This window comes from Nothoprocta perdicaria, unplaced genomic scaffold (genome assembly GCF_003342845.1).
Source record: "Nothoprocta perdicaria isolate Ctin4 unplaced genomic scaffold, notPer1 scaffold_366, whole genome shotgun sequence".
Lineage (NCBI taxonomy): Eukaryota > Metazoa > Chordata > Aves > Tinamiformes > Tinamidae > Nothoprocta > Nothoprocta perdicaria.
Genome location: NW_020455606.1, coordinates 111,785 through 129,353, shown reverse-complemented (window position 1 = coordinate 129,353; position 17,569 = coordinate 111,785). Strand labels below are relative to the sequence as shown.

At 39.6% G+C, this 17,569-nt stretch overlaps 1 protein-coding gene across 1 annotated transcript in view; it reads left to right on the top strand.

The window, feature by feature from the left end:
- CLCN1 (chloride voltage-gated channel 1) overlaps positions 1 to 17,569 on the top strand; it is a 38,042-nt gene that overhangs the window by 8,634 nt on the left and 11,839 nt on the right. Inside the window, exons 3-12 of the mRNA XM_026044455.1 lie at positions 188 to 319; positions 1,089 to 1,217; positions 1,317 to 1,450; positions 1,788 to 1,865; positions 7,217 to 7,295; positions 7,707 to 7,832; positions 10,629 to 10,713; positions 14,416 to 14,517; positions 16,291 to 16,375; positions 16,795 to 16,944. Coding sequence (XP_025900240.1) covers positions 188 to 319; positions 1,089 to 1,217; positions 1,317 to 1,450; positions 1,788 to 1,865; positions 7,217 to 7,295; positions 7,707 to 7,832; positions 10,629 to 10,713; positions 14,416 to 14,517; positions 16,291 to 16,375; positions 16,795 to 16,944 — 1,100 coding nt within the window. The remainder of the gene's footprint in view (positions 1 to 187; positions 320 to 1,088; positions 1,218 to 1,316; positions 1,451 to 1,787; positions 1,866 to 7,216; positions 7,296 to 7,706; positions 7,833 to 10,628; positions 10,714 to 14,415; positions 14,518 to 16,290; positions 16,376 to 16,794; positions 16,945 to 17,569) is intronic.

Sequence of the window (17,569 nt, the reverse complement as noted above, 5' to 3'; positions counted from 1 at the left end):
TTGGTTTTGTTTTTTAACTGTTGTAGGACTGTGTAAACCAGGGATGAATCCCAGTTCTTCAATGTTATGCCCAGAGTTCTTCCAAATAAATCCTTACTGTTGTCAGTTCTCAGCACAGGAGAGGTGAGACAAACACAAGCTTCATTTATGTCCCTTCCTTGTGTCTGATTTACTCTCTCCTCAACAGCTTGTGCCAGACGCATCCAGAAGTATGTTACCAAGAAGCTTGGCGAGGACTGGATTTTCTTGATTCTGCTGGGGCTGGTCATGGCGCTGGTGAGCTGGGGAATGGATTATGCCAGCGCAAAGAGCCTACAGGGTGGGTCCTATTCAAATGCTGCAAAAACAGCATTGTAAATCAAATAAAATCAATGTTTCACAAAGCCCAGTGATTAACATACCTCTTCCATTAATGCAAGTCTCTCATCCTCACTCCTTGCTGCCAGAGAAGTTTGAAGAACTTGTAACATAGTAAGGAAAGGAGACTAACTAAGGCTTAGCTCTTCAAAGGAACAGTGAGGGGAAAATGTGGAAGAAAGTGGACATGGAGTGAATCAAAGACAAACCACTACCTTAGTTACCTTTTCTTCCTACTCCCTGGTAACTAGGACCATAGGGAAGTGGCAGTCTGGTCCTTCTTTTTACACTGCTTCCCATCCTCTATAGGTTTACRTGTTTATTTTCATATAATTAAGATGGAGGGCAGGACACTAGCTGTTGATGAATCATTTTATTGTGATTCAGGGCACCCATAAGGCCCTCATGCTGCCAAATGAAGATCCCCCATTCGGTGATTTATGCACACAACTACATACAATATAACTGCTACTGCCACATTAGAATATAGATGTTAATACTGACTACAAATAGAAGGGTATTTCTATCCTTTCTGCCAAAATGCCTGTTTTACTTGGAAACCTGTACTCCAAAGCACTGCCCCCCTTCCCGTGGAAAAGAAGCCCTTTAGGATAACATTTCTCAGGAACATTTATAGAGACAGATTTAGAAAGTATGTGATTCTTTGATGTTTATCAACCTGTTTAGAGCAGCTGTGGTTACTGACAACTTCTTTGTTTGTCTGTCAACAGCCTACAAGTGGATGTACAGAGAGCTGCACCCGAACGTCGCTCTGCAGTATTTGGCATGGGTCACATACCCGCTTCTTCTCATTCTGTTTGCGGCCGTTTTCTGCCACCTCGTCTCCCCACAGGCTGTTGGTGAGGGTGGAAGGCAGGGAAAGATCTGTTTCTGTCTGTCTCTTTTTCATGCTTAATTTGCCTGTTGATTGTCTCTTCATTTCCTGTTGTCGTTTTCAGGGTCTGGAATTCCAGAACTGAAGACAATTATGAGGGGAGTGGTACTCAAGGAATACCTCACCCTCAAAGCTTTTGTGGCCAAAGTTGTGGGCCTTACAGCTGGGCTTGGAAGTGGCATGCCCGTGGGGAAAGAGGTGAATGTTGCTATCTTCATGTTCTGTGATTGTCAGGATGTGGGAGGGAAGCATTGTCTGTGGAAGAAAAGCCTATACATGCTTTCTTTCCTTTGCATCATTTCTCTTCTCAAGTCTCTGTTCTTTCTAGCAAGTCTTATGTCCCATTGGCCATTTTCCTTTCTCTATGAAAGGCTTGTTATAGAAAGGTCAGAGACTCAAGTCGAGTAGTCTTTGAAAGAAAGAAGAGAAATGATGAGGGGCAGCTTTGGATAGTCAAGGAAGTTGTGAGATGACTAAATGGTCATCAGTGGTAGAGGGTAAATCTCTCTGATTTTCTCCTGCTCTTCTCTTGCAGGGTCCTTTTGTGCATATTGCCAGCATCTGTGCTGCTGTACTCAGCAAGTTCATGTCAATTTTCTGTGGTGTGTATGAGGTAAGACACATATCTCTGCATATAGCTCTTCTATATATCAAACTCCTATGGCACACTAGCTGATTCATTCTGTAGAGGYAGAATAACACAGATACACCACAAGGTGCAGAGGGAGCCTACTGATTCAAGTTTATCATACTGCTATAGAGAAGTAAATTACAAATGAAAGAAAATGTGAGAGGCCATATTTACAGCCCAGTAACCATGTAGGGCTAGTCAGGTGCATTACCTACTACATTACATGGAGGCTGCTTTGGAACATAYGTTTGACAAGTTCTCTGAATCATGATATGGAAACATCTGCAGTCAATGTCTTTGTGAAAAAAAAAAACAAAAAAACTTAAGTAGCTACAGGCAAAGATCAACTTGTCTTTAAACCATAATGTGTAATGCATTGCTAACTATAGACACAGCCTCCAGGCTTTTGCTGTTGTACAAAAGCCTGTATGGGGAGATCACTGTATTGACTGGTTGCATAAAAAATCTATTAACTCTGTACATGGCTATATGTAGTAATTGCTTTATACACAGGTTCCCAGCAGAAAMCGGCTGTGCAATACAACAGTAAGAGGTGCTGTTGTACTTGAAAAGATCCTGTCTCTGCATAATGGCCAGTTCTCACTGTTGTAGACCTGTTCTCGCTGTACTAAAGCTCATACTAAATCGTGCAGAGGCTGATATTTAGGATAGCAATGGTTGAATGTGCTGCTGGCTGTTGCTTTGTATCAGTGTTCTGGGTCCTAACCCCTCGGCTTTGCTCCTTCTAACCCCAGCATGCCCTTCTCTGGCTGCACTCTCTGTTCCAGAATGTGCACAGGCAGCTCGATCTCCTGGTGGCGGCTTGCGCAGTTGGAGTTGGATGTTGCTTCGGKGCTCCTCTTGGAGGCAAGTGTCTTCCTGTATGTGACATTTGATGTACACCTCATCTCGCTACTCACTGTGAAATGCCCTGCTCATGAGCAGGTTCTTCGCAAATGTCTCTTCAGCTCTGCAGCATCATGTAATTGCAGGCAATGGAAGAAAGAGGAAGCTTTATCCTGGAAAGGACATAGGAAAAATGACATCTTTTGAGATGCTGATTTCTAATGATGCAGTTTGTTCAGTCCCTGCCTGCTTCCAGAGACTTGTTCAACATGGAGAACACCAAGTTCTCCTCACAAAATAATAATGATTCAGTAGAGAACTGAAGCTAAAAGATCCTTCACATAAGTGGTGACTTCATTTAAGGGCAGGAGATGACAGCAGTTATGGTTGGAAGTGATAACATCAGTAGTGAACTCTATGTATGTTTTTAATCAATTGATTACAGAACAGAAAAAAARCTGTGTGTAAATTTTTGGGCTCCCCTGGGTCTGCATCTCTCTTGAGATGAAGACAGCTAATAAGATTGGGAGGCTGGAGTCATAATGTATGGAGAAAGGTTGAGAGAGCTGGGTTTGATCAGCCTGGAGGATAACAGTTTAAAGGAGGATGGTCTTTCTGCTATCTTCCACCACCTAAAGGAAGATTTTAGAGAAGATTGTCAGACTCATTTCAGAAGAATATAGTGCAAGAGGCAAGTTGGGAATATGGGAAATTTGGACTATGTATGAAAATGGAAATGGAATGGAAATGGAAAAATGTCCCTATCCCTTGAGGCTGATTCAGTATTGGCACAGAGGACCAGAGGCTGTGGAATCGCCACCCTTGGAGATATTCAGGGTTCTCCTGTATAATATCCTGAGCAACCTCATATAACCTCAGACTAAGCCTAACTCTGAACAAGGAGTTGGAGGAGACRCCTCCAGAACTCCCTTCCTATTTTTCTGTATGATGTGATCTTACTGTGAGGAGCATTGTGAACATTTCTTTCTCTTCTCTCTCATTTGTACTAGTCTTCTGAGTCTGGGATTATTTTTTTAATAGTATATGTGACAGACACATGGTAAATTTTTAAACAGTGAAAATATGTTCATAAGTAACTAGTCTTAAAATGCTGAACTTTCTTTCTTATTCCTTTATTTCATTTTCTCCCCAAAGTATTATGCCTGAATTGCTTTCCTTAGTTACTCTGTCCAGAAGTTTAAGGATTTTTTGAAATATGATTTTTTTTTTATCTAAAATGACTTTATTTCATCCAAATGGATGAATTAGATACAATGTACTCTTCTCTTACATTGTGATAACAGCATTAGTGATCTTTACACATTTTGCTATGTAAAAAAAAAAGGGAGAAAAAAACAGARAAAAAAGGAAGGAAACTAGTTTGTCTATTACAAATTAAAGTTTCCTCAACTGATGACATGAAAAAAAAAATATATGCCAAGAAGAAAATCAGGTTCAGCAACAGAGAGCTTGAGAGCTGTGTGGGAGAGCAGTATTGCAAGTTGGAGACAGCCTGAGTTGAAGCCTGAAGCTTCAAGGCAAGTCTGTAAGTCTGCCAGAAACCTCGAGAGAAAGATGTTTGAAAACCAAGGATTAASCCAATGGTGGCTGGAACTGTCAAGAGCATAAGAAGAACAGGTTTTTTTTAATGGTAGAAAAACAATGCAAACTGCTCCTCCCACCRCTTCCTTAAAACAGCCTAAAGTTTTGCTTCATTCTGTGTATTTAGAATTGATAAAGGCTCAGAGAGGGCAGTACATATTGCCTATAATTTAGTAGGACAACCTAGAGTGCCGGAGAAAAAAAAAATGGCTGAAGAAAGAGTGGTCTAATTTTTCCCTACCTATAGGTAAAGGGGAAGTTAGAGAGAGAAAGTGGAGTCAGATATTTTTTCAGAGAACGGTGAAAGGACATGAGACTATGAACGACATGGGCAACACTGTGTATAACATAAAAATTCTCCCTTTCCTCCAAAGATGGTTCACGATGGCACAGATGCCCAGAGTCTGGGAAATTCCCACCTTTGGAGATGTTCAGGACTCTTCTTGAAAAGATCCTAAGAGATCTGACCTAATCTTGGAGTTAACCTTGCTCTGAGCAAGTTGTTGTAGAAGAGACCTCCAGAGTCTAAAGTTTAAAACTCGATATGACTCTGTGATTATATCACAGTAGAGCAGTTGGGAGTTATTATAGTTTTCATAACCTGATGTGTTTTCTCCTAATGCATGTCCACAAGCTTGCCAAATGTGATTTCCATTACCTGGGAGACAAAATTTTCAGTTTATCTAAGTACTAGATACAGCTTGCAATTTATATCATATCATCCATGTTGTACATTATTTTTTTGTACTAATCCTGGCGGATACTTGTGTAATTACAAGGAGCCCTCAATATATGTTTGAAAAGACAAGAGGGATGTGGAGCTGCTGGAGAGAGTCCAGCGCAGGGCTGCGAGGATGATCAGGGGCCTGGAACATCTGCCCTATGAGCAAAGGCTGAGGGAGCTGGGCCTGTTCAGCCTGGAGAAGAGGAGGCTGAGGGGGGACCTGATCAGCGTGTATAAATACCTCAAGGGAGGCAGCGAGGAAGAGGGTGCTGGTCTCTTTTCAGTGGTGGCCAGCGATAGGACTAGAGGAAACAGCTACAAGCTGAGGCACCAGAAGTTCCACAGGAACTTAAGGAAAAAAATCTTGACAGTGAGGGTGCCAGAGCCCTGGCACAGGCTGCCCAGAGAGGTTGTGGAGTTTCCTTCTTTGGAGATCTTCCAAACCTGCTTGGATGCAGCCCTGTGCAACATGCTCTAGGTGATCCTGCGTGTGCAGGGCGATTGGACTAAACAATCTCTAAAGGTCCTTTCCAACCTTGAAGATTCTATGATTCTATGAAAAGCTATTTTAGCCCTTGGCAAGCAAATGGTGCACAGATCTGCATTTTCTGAGAGTCTTCTAGTACTCTTTTTTTTTTTTTTTTTTTTTTTTTTATTCTGTATACGTTATTCCCCAAATACTCGGGATATGACTTTGGTGCTAGAAGCATCAGGGAAAGAGCCAACTTCATTGGCATGCTTCCTGGTCTGGTTTTGGTCCATGCCATTCAACACATTCAGCCAACCAGGATCATCTGGTTGGCTGAATCATCTGGGGGATACCACATTCCAGTGGCCATTCTCAGTGGCCAGCACAGATAAGAGCATACCATGCTTGGGACTCTCAATCCTACATTATTCTTACACTATCCCATGAAGTTTTGTGCCTTCTACTCCACATATCTGTTGCCACACTTCAGGCCATGTAATTTGTATTCTCAATTTCAAACTATAAATCACAATGCTGATGGGCTACAGCATAAACCTCATACTAACCCAGACACTTYGAATGAAAGTCTCTGTCATATCATGCCCTCCCAACTCCCACAAATGATTATTTCATAGAGGCAATACAGTGCCCAGAGGATATCCACTACAAAATTGTGTATTCAGACAGTCTATTTGGAGCCAGGGAATGGTCCTCGGCCCTTTTTCATTGGGCTGTACAGGCATAGCCTTGACACATCTCTTGACTGAAGCTCCATCAAACATAAGTAAGCGGACCTTCATGGCCTTTGGCCATTAGAGGTCACCTTGGCCATTTCTATCCCCACAGTAACACAAAAACATCCTTTCTCAAAATTCCATTCTTGTGGGAGATCTAATAGGCTACTTTAAGGATGAGTGATAGCAGAAAGCACTAAAACCAACAGACTTTACCCCTAGTGTTCCTTATCATAGAAATCATCTAAGCTATAGACAACACACACACTCACACACACACAAAACTTATCTGCTTCCCTTTATTAAGGTTCTTCACCAGGCATTTCATGATCCTCAGATGCTCTTCCAAATTTTGGATTAAGAGTGAAAGATGATTTCCTCCCTTTCAGCAGTTCTATGTCTTCCAAATAGCCTCATTTTACTTTAGTATCTTGACTGCTTTCACCAAGAGATTTCAATATTTTACTACACAATCCACTTGCCTATTCAGGATAATAGAATATACAACAGCTATCTGAGTTCAGTTCTGGATATGTATGTACCTTGTGTATCAAAACTCAGAGATTTTTTTCTTTGATGCACTCTCTGGCACATGTGCATTCTAATATTTCCTGCCAAAGTARAAGAAATGGTGCAAAACAAACGTGGACCTCCAGCTTCCCAAGGATTTTCCATAAGATATTTCTTCAATCGTGACAGAAATGTGCATGTTTCAATGAAATACAGAATGCTGCCTTCTCCATGTGTTTTGAAGATGTAACTTCAGGCATATGTCTGTCTTGAGCCAAGTGTTTTGAACATTTTGAAGCCATCCAGGAAAGGCAAGATAAGCATAACTCCAAGACTGGTAATAGAGCTAAATGACACCATGTGGCTGTATCTGCTAATTCTTGTTATTCTTTTCTTTCTTCACTTCTTTCTTCTGTTTGTTTGTCTATTTTATCTCTTCCACCAGTAGCAGCCATATTATTACACGGATGTCCTGACTGTGGGTTGTGCTGTTGGGGTCGGCTGCTGCTTTGGGACACCACTTGGAGGCAAGTGGCTGTTCACTTTGCTTTCCTCTTTCTCAGGTACTTAAATCCTCCCCCACCTGGTTGTAGTCTTCTTTTCCCCTTTCCTACATCCTGTTCTTGGTCTGTCAACTATCTTGAACAAAGAAATTTGCCTTTAATGTTTTCAGTCTCCCCAGCTTCTCTGATGCAATCTTTCATTCTTCTCTCCATATGCTGTCAGCCTTCTGCAGGCAAGAGAGGAAGGCTCTTTAGAAATTTATCTAGGAGCCTCTCCTATATTTCTGATACAACACTTCCGACAGGATTTTAGTTTTGCCCCCTTTGTAAACTCTCTAGTGTAGACGCTATTACTACAGCAGGAAGATGTCAGCAGGCTGGGATGTGAAGACTTGTGAGCTTACTTGCAAGTAACTACATCTCTGTTTTTTCCAGGGGTCCTTTTCAGCATTGAGGTCACCTCCACTTACTTTGCTGTGCGCAATTATTGGAGAGGTTTCTTTGCAGCTACCTTTAGTGCCTTCATTTTTCGAGTCCTTGCTGTCTGGAACAAGGATGCAGGTAAGCTAAAAAAAAATCTACTCTTTTTGTGCCAAAATTGCTCTGTTAATAGAGAAATAGAGAARGAAAGAGAAAGAGAAGCATCTTATGTGACCAATTGTATAGTTTATCTCTTCCTAGGTGTATGGGGCATATGGTCCAAAAATGATTGAATACAACTCCTTATCAAGTAAGAGATCACTTAATGTGAAATTTTTGCCTCTCATCAATGGAATGTCRAGACTGAAAACCTAGAGATTATCAAGTCACAGAGATGATTTTATATATAATAGTGTATGCTGCTCTGTTGCACTGGAAATGCCATGGTTAGGTTTGGTCATCTCTTGACCAGAAGCATAAAAAAAAAAACAAGAAATAGTTCGGGAAATTGAGGTGATAAAATGAGTAGGAGGGCACAAGATTAATAGGGTGTAAAGAATAGGAAGACTGAAAAGTYCAAATGTATTTGCTTCATGGTAACTCTAACGGAAATAAAAACTGTCTTCAAATAACTGAAAAAGATATGTGCAACYTTTGTGCAGACAGAAATAGCACAGAAAAAGCATGCTCAGCAGAGCATGTGGGAATAGAGTTCCAGCTGATGCAGGAAACTGTCATTTCTTTGTAAACTTCTTGCTTGTTACACCCTTAGCTTTTATCTTTCTACTTTTATCTGTTTTATTGATCTAGGCTACGTGTGGGCCCTTCCCTTACTTAAATACTGCTGTCATTTATGTCCGTATTGACTTCACACAGTTGAATTTCTCTGTTTCATTAAAACCTTCTATTTCCCTAGAAGGTGCTTTTGAATCCAGATATAGAAAATGACTACATCTTTGCCTGTCAAAACATTGCCTTGTATTGAGGGTTATTCAATCATCCTATCTGACACAAAACATGTATGTTCTGTTCTTTCCAGAGAAAGATACAAGGAATCTGAAGACACATAACAGATACTGTCCCATCCTTCACTTCATCTACTCTAGCTTCCTCTCCGATCTCTCAAATCATTAGAAACTAGCTTAATCCTAGAAGACCTACTGCCTCCTCTTCAAAATCATCCAGATAGCCTTAATATCCATATTAACAGACACTTACATTCTACTTCAGTGACTGTTTGGGTTAAATAATTCAATGATCCAACTGTCTATGAAAAATACTTCCTTTTTATAGTTCTGAAACCTTTAATATTCACAGATTTTTTAATTAGACCTTCCCATGTCAGTCTCTTTTGTGATAGAATTTTTCTTTGTTAACTTTCACCACTTAAAAACTGGGCAACTTCTTTAAACTACTCTATAGCCAATAGATAGAGATAAGTGCCTCTAGAAAACAGCTTAACTGATCAGCTTCAGGAGATAAGCTGAAGGTAGATGGTCTGAATCCTTATATGGATGTCTCTTTCTATCTCTTTGGAATATAGAAAGAACTGTAAGTGCTGTGACCTGTAAAGTGCTGTTTCCCTTTACCCTGGTCACCTTTGTCACCTTGTCAGACCCTTGGAAAATGAATTTATTATGCTTTTGTCATTGTCAGTTGGTGACTTAGACTGTCTTTTTTTTTTCCCTAAAAATAGAGATTAGAGATTCTTGACTCATCAACAAAAAAAGAGGATGTCCTTTTCTGACTATCTTCTGCCCTCCCCAGTCCAAACTCAGTCTTCACCCCTCACTTGTGCTATTTCTGCTCTTCATTCAATTGACTACCATGGCAATGGACTAATCCTAAAATAAGATTTTTTTTCTGGTATATTAATGAGGTGAAAGAAATGAGTGAAGGTTTTGCAATTTGTCAGGGAGGGGAGGAGCAGAATAGAGTAGCCAGAAGGTAAAGAGAACGGTGAAAAGACAACGAGTAAGAGATTCCCATTTTGGACAGTAACATGCTATTAGGCTCATCTGTCTTAGGTAATATAGCCCACAGAGATCTGTTTAAAACATTGCTCTAAACCTAATCTTGTCTAACCAGATAATAAGTAATTACGGTCTCCCAATGCTATCATATTATGCTTGATTTTCACTGCCTCATCTTCCCTTCCCTTCCCTTCCCTTCCCTGCTTTCTGTGCAATTGAATGATCCAGAAGACTGGATCTAAAACTTGGTTGGGTTTTACACCTATGTCTGCTCAGCTATGTCACCACCTAGTACAGGCTTGGTATTTTTGACTTTACCTAGCCGCATACAGATTTTTACCACTTCCACATAATTAGGCCCTTCCGTGTAAATGCAGAGGAGCTTTTGCCATTTGAATCACTTTTGCATTGCCACACTAGCAGGAGAGGTGAGCTAGAGAAGAGGAGTCTTAGCTATTCTTTTCCATCTCTGATTTCTAAGACTGTTTCATTCTTTTGRAACCACTCATAAAAATTGCACAGATGTAACTTCAAAGGGAATCTGAGCTGTGTTTTCAGAAAGCAATCACAACTATATGTGACAAGGATTCTCCAGGGATATGCACACTATCTTTCTCTGCAAAAAAGGTTTTTATAGAGTCAGTGAGCAAAATGGGAAGACTTTTTATATTCTAAAGAAGAGCGAAAATAAAACTAAAAAAAGAAGAGTCTAAAAATCTGGGATTGTAGCTAAAAATATATACATTCTCTGAATATAACCCTATGCCACCTAGACTACTGAGGTCACAAGTRCTCAAAATTGGTACCAATATCGGGACAGTCTGCACACCTGAAATGCTTTATATCATAYTATGCAACCAAACATGTATATAACTATTTCCCCTCTCCCTACCCTCAGCTTTATGGTATTTAACATCTCACCTCACTGTTCCCTCTCCTTCTCTGCCTTTTTCTTCTCTTACAGTCACCATCACAGCCCTGTTCAGAACTAACTTTCGCATGGATTTCCCCTTTGATCTGCAAGAGCTGCCAGCATTTGCTGTAATAGGGTAAGTCCACAAGGATTCAGCTCCTTGCAGTATGAAGGTTATTCAGGGAATTCTGTAGGAGGTCCTTCACTTTTTGGGATTCTGCTTAAGAAATGGTAATCATGTAAACAGATGGGTAAAGAAGGAAACAGAGGTAGTAACTAGGTGTTTGTAATTTCCTTTCCACATACCTTTTTCAGATACTAAGCTCTGGAGAAAAAAATCTAGCTCAGAATTTGTTCTAGGTATAGATTTATTCAATAGTCCTTTAACCATTTTGGTGACATCCTCAGATAACTTGAAACAAGCCAGGGTAGTCTTTTGCTTGATAGTAGTTCTTTTGTTTATCTTGAGTCTATTTGCCCAGACCTTGAGGAGATGAGGGTTATTGGTGAAGAAAAAAAAGAAAGTGGTGTTTCTAACACTTCTGCTCTGGGAAGGTCATCTCCAGGCAGAAATGTTCTGTCAGCCTGGTTTGGAGAATGGGAAGAATGGGTTAGAATAAATTAAGACTAATTTACATGCCTATTTTCTACCATATAGGGGCATCTCTGCATTAGAGATAAAGGCCAAGTGTTTTCTAGCCTTGAATATAACTATGAAGTTATATGCAATTTGTTAAGATCTGTGCAATCAGTACCTTACAACTTGATGCTCTAGTAACCAGCAAGGRAAATCAGAGAAAACAAACTTTAGAGGATCTGGAGGGGTGAGGGTGGGACAAAAGATTTAACCATGAAGCTGGACTTTTTCACAAGGACAGAATGATTATGCTTTCCAAAAGAGCTATATATCATAAAGGTACTGGCAAAAAAATAGCTGAATAGAAACTGGAGCAATGGGAACAATGACTCAGTTACTAAGATCTGTGTCATTCGCTGTTTATTGAGTGATCTCAGTTGGTTTCATTTGTGAAAATTTGTGAAAAACTTASGAAATGAAAGAGAACTTGGAAAAAAATGGGAAGTGAATTGGGAAATATTGGAGAAAAATCTGAGTTTGAAATTTCTGCTAGGAAAATTCTTGAGTTAGAGTGGTAAGGCTCCAGGAAAACCACTGCAGAACAGTAGCGAGGTGAATACGTTGTAGGAAAAAATACTTGTGCTGGCATGCTGAATGTTTTCTGCTGAAGGGAGGGGCTGCCTCCAAGACTAGAAGCATAGTTCCGGCTTTCCCACTCCGTTGGATTTTCCATCTTCTTTTGGGAGGCTGCTCACGCATCATTTACTTGGCCAGTAGAACTCAAGGTGGATTTTTATAGATTTCAAATACATTTAAAGTCTATCAGTATCCAGGAGCTTTTGCTAATCATATTTATCCATGCTGTTCTCCTTGTCATTAAGCTTTCACTTGCTCACTGGTAAAATGCAAAACTTATTGTCATTGCTTTTTGAACTGAATTGGCTCGCCTGCTTTAGTGGTGCACATAGGCTAGCAAAAGAGTGTAGTATGTTGGGCATGAAATACTTTCAAAGGCCAGGAAGGCCAGTGTGGTATTAAAAAGAAAAAAAAAAGCAAGAATTGAATGCTACAGTTCTCCTCAAGTTCAGTCTCTCTCCTCAATATCCAGTTTATTTCTTTACTTTCAGGTAGCATAAAAATCTGAGCCAGATCTTGTACAAGAGAAGTGCTCCTGTTTTGGGGAGCAAACTGAAAAGCAGGAGTGGAGGTRTTTGCTTTATTGATGCAAAGGATTATATATACATTGATTCGGTTCACTGTGCAGTTACAGAATGCTTATGTTGCCCAAGGGACTAGTCCAGTTCAGCAGTAGAACTGGAAAGTAACGGCTTAAATTATTTAAGAGAAGTTCATTGGACACATTATGTTTTCTGGGAACAGCATTATGTCAGAAATTATTTGTTTCTATGTGACTTTTAAACAGCCAAACTCATGGCAGGAATTTTTCAAAATGTGACATTATTTTTTGAAATAAGCTAAAATCATCTTTTATGGAGATTTTTAAATGCAAAAACCTGCAGAACATGTGAAAAAAGAAAAAAAATATTAAAATAAAGAATGGAAAAGTTGTTTATTTATGGTCAGTGTTATGTCACTTAATTATATGCCACATAAAATAATACTTCCTCTTATCAGATTTGAAAATAGCTCTTTTCTAACTTCAACCTTGAGAATTAGGCTCTATTTACCTAGGATTCATTAAGGTACAGATTATAAGGATGAAGGGCATTTTTTTACAAACAGCTATACTTTTTTGAACTGATTCTCCAGTCTTTTCTGAGATCTATCAGTCTGTCTTTATAGATACTGACACTGTTTTCATCACCAAAGTAGCTGACTGGTCAAAATCAGAAACATGCATAGAAATTTGTGCTACCATTTAGAAGGACCTGGACAGGTTGGAGAATTGGGCAGAGAGGAACCTCATGAGGTTCAACAAGGACAAGTACAGGGTCCTGCACCTGGGGAGKAATAACCCCAGGCACCAGTACAGATTAGGGGTCGACCTGCTGGAGAGCAGCCTCACAGGTTGACACCAATTTAACCATGAGGCAGCAGTGCCCTCGTGGCCAAGAAGGCCACTGGGATCCTGGCTGTATCAGGAGAAGTGTTACCAGCAGGTCAAGGGAGGAGACCCTGCCCCTCTGCTCAGCTCTGGTGAGGCCTCACCTGGAGTATTGGGTGCAGTTTTGAGCTCCCCARTATGAGGGATGTGGAGCTTCTAGAGAGGGTCCAGCAGAGAGTGACAAAAGATGATTAAGGGACTGGAGCATCTATCATATGAGGAAAGCCTAAGTGAGTTGGGCCTGCTTAGGCTGCAGAAGAGAAGCTTGAAAGGGAATCTGATCAATATGTATAAATACCTGAAGGGTGAATATAGGGACGAGGGGGTCAAAGTCTTCTCCAGTGGTGGCCAGTGATAGGACAAGCGGCAATGGGTATAAAATGAAATGCAGGAAGTACCATCTCCATGTGAGGAGGAACTTCTTTCCTGTGAGGGTGCCAGAGCTGCCCAGGGAGGTTATGGAGTCTCCTTCTCTGGAGGTCTTCAAAACCCGCATGGATGCCACCTTGTGCCCTATGCTCTACATGTCCGTGCTGGAGCAGGGCAGGTTGAGCTAGACTACAGAGATCCCTTTCAACATTAACTGTTCTGTGATTCTGTGTTCTGCGACTTAYGCAACAATTAGTTTTCAGTACACTAATTCTCAGTGAAAATATTGATAAATTCTATATTCAACCAACCTGTAGCTGAAATGGAAGTGTCATCACTTAATATCAGTCCTGCCAACAGTCATAGTTTATTTATCCACTACTTGCACATGTGTGTGTGTGCCTGTGTGTGCATTTACAGCAGGTATATTTAGAAACCTTTATATACCAGGGAACTGCTAAGAGGAGGAATGGAATGGGTAGAATTCAGAAGCAGCCTTATTGTGTCCTGGAATTGGACATCGCCTCCTGACATGGGATTTCCTCCATTTAAACAGCAAAATTGAAAAATTGACAGCAAAAGCTGTAAAATGGAAGAGTGAGTTTGAAGTGTGAGTGTGTTTGTCAAGGAGGTCTAAAGTGGTCTTTTCCCTTCTATTAGGAAGTTTGTTTTTTCCAGTGAGTTGCTATAGGAACAGCACTTCAAATAAAATTTCAAAGGATTCATGAGCAGCTGAAGAGGAAAAATGTGACAAGTCAGTTTTCTGGATGATACTTTGCATGTTGTGTATTGTTTTGTATGATTTTATTTCATTTCCTTTTCTCTAGGATATGTTCCGGATTCCTTGGAGCATTTTTCGTTTATCTCAATCGACAAGTGGTCCTATGCATCCGGCGTCATACAGCTCTCAGCCAGTTTCTTACCAAGTAGTGAGTGTTTTTGAGGATACTCTCTTCTAGAGACCGTATCTGATGTCCTTCTGGCACTGGATAGTAACAAGTGCTTTCTCTAAACTAGTAGAAATATTTAAGTTGTGAGATGGTATGAGAATTTGAGTATATTCGAGAGAAAAATATCTGTATCTGCAAACATATGTCTGCTCTAAGCTGGATTTTCTTCTTGACCAGCTCCAATAGTTTCAAACAGCTTGTTGATTTCAGAAGGATACTCTACTGCAATATTTATTAAGAGGATGGGAAAACAGTTGACTTGAATAGGAAATTATTCTGATTTTCTCAATCAGAAAATGAATGATTATGTAGATCAACAAAAAGGTAGTGCTGTTTTTTTAGAATATATTAAAGAAAAAAAAATGACCAAGGAATTCAATAGTTTATATTTTTTTTAAAAATAGACACAACTGAAATGCAGTTGCATCTGAAAAATCTAAAACAAAGGTTTTTTTAGTTAAAATATATAGAAAAAAATAAAGAATCTGCTGCAGCATTTCAATTACTGTGTACTTAAGAACCAAAACTTAAAACTGGTAGTAATCAAATGATACAAATAGCTGCATGGATGAAAAACATGAAAAAAATGCTAAGTTTTCTGCTTAGCAATAAAAGTTTTACAAAGCATTTAAATATTATTTGCCCTTCTTAATAAATCCAAAGATACTTTTAATAATCTGAAGAGGAAAATGTTTCCAATTTTAAATATCTTCAGTCTCTTTATAGCAGAAATGTGATGCTATGAGAATTTTTGAAGTTGAGAGGTATGGAGGACCTACATTTGTTACAAATTTGCAGATCTGAGCAGAAAAAATATCTGTAGTCAAAAGGAAGTTCAAAACAGTTTCATTTATGATGTGGAAGAAAAAAATGTCTTTGTTATGTAGGATTTTCTGCAGTTACCTGCAGAACCATCAAAACCATCAAAAATTTACAAAGTAAACACAGGAGCGGAGTGAAGTTTGAAAAGCAAGGAATTTTCTCAACTGATTTTTCAGATTTGTATAGGTTCTTAGGCGGCAGTAAGTTAAAGATAATGTGCTATGTCTTTAATAACACAGCATTTCAGTCAGAAAACCCCGTAATGAACACAATAACTTGTCAGGGGAGACTTGGCAATCCCAGTAAAGCATGTGAAGGTTCATTTTGCATTGCTGCTTTGAGGTTCACAGCCTGCAGAAACCCAGCTTGGGGTTGCGCACMCTGATGGCATGAATGGCTTCAGTCCCACATGACCCAGCAGTACCAGACCCTCACAACTGAGACAGTCAGCAATTCAAGAGAAAGCAAAGAAAATATTCACATAAGAATTAATGTAATGGAGGAATGCATGTAGAAATCTATGAAATATCAATGTTTAAATGTCCACATTTAATTTAAAGTCAAAAGTGGAATAATCAGGACAACTGGGGGAGGTGCTAACTTTCAGGAATTCATCGGTATGCCATTGAAAGTGCACATCATCTTTTTATATTTAATTCTGCACATTTCATACATTCCTGCATGTGTCCATCTCTCTCCCCCATTATATTAACTATGATTGGGAAAAAAAAAATTGCTTTGTTGTCAGTTAAACTCTCTACGACTGATGATGATCAGTGGAGCAGGGTATTAAACTGTCAGCTGTAGAACTCCAGAGTAGTTGTAGCAGATATCATTTATAGAAATAGCAGTCATAGTCCTGAAGTGATAGTGCTGCAAGAATGTGACATTGACATTATATTTTTTTAAAAAATCTCTTCTTCTTTTCAGCCGCTTCGTATACCCAGGGGTTATAACCTTCCTTATAGCAACAATGACATTTCCTCCAGGGTTTGGGCAGTTCATGGCTGGAGAGGTGAGATTGGAAATTCCATTTGGAATTCTGTGTAATTCTGGGGAGCAGCTTCCTTTCTCCTATGCCCCAAAATACTTAGGAAAAGAGAAAGAAGATTTGGTAGCAATTACAACTGGAAAAGGACTATATTCTGAGTTTGGTGTTCTCTACTATCCCTTCCATATAAAATCTGTAAAATGTGTGCTCTTCTAAGCAAGTTAATAAGATGTTACCTCATGTATATGAAAGGTGATRAAGTAGTTGCTATCATTTCAACAGTTCAGGTAAAGTCCTCTCTCTCTTCTTGAAGATTAAAAACGTCAGTAAAGTTTCATAATCATGATGCATCTAGAACTAAAAATCTTCCCATTTTGTAGGAACATAGTTAGAACATTACTTAATCTAGTATCACGGCTCATCATTGTTTTCTTGCTGTTTAGTTGATGCCACGAGAAGCCATCAGCTCTCTCTTTGATAATTACACCTGGGCAAAATATGTGGGTGATCCCCAGATCCTAGGGAAATCTGCTGCCTGGATCCATCCCAAAGTCAGTGTCTTCATCATCATCCTCCTTTTCTTCCTCATGAAGGTAGGAAACACAGACTACCATAACCTTTCTCCACTCAGGGTAAAAATTCTCAATCCTTTTTAAAATGCTTTGCACACTGCCAATGAGATGCTGCCAGGTATTGAATGAAGCGCTACAACTAGAATGAGATCTTACATCTTTTGATGTGATGCTTGCCCATCTTGAATGCAAAATGACAAATATTTTAAGGGATTGGTTTCCTGACCTTAATGTCCTGACCTCCTTTCCTCTTCCCTAGTTGCTCATGCTTYTCTTAAATGACCCTCAGGATCCACTGTAACAGGATAGATTTCCCAAGGTCCAGAAAAAGAAGTTACCAAGTAAAAAGTTTTCTGGTAATTTATATGTGGTTTAAGTCTGATACTGTGTGCTTCATGTTCCTGACTACAGACAAGAGACTAATAAAATCATGCAAGTACAATTCTATGTTCATTAGGCTGCAGATTTGCTAATTGCACTGCAACTTGATGAAGAAATTCAGCTGAGACCAGTTTTGCTCACTTCTGGGAAAGCAACAGCAGATTAAATGTTCTGGGCTAACACAGTCTTATGAAACTGCAACTGTTCAGGTTTTGAAAGGATCAGCTGTGTAACAGATACGTAACAGAGCAAAACAAGAGAAAGG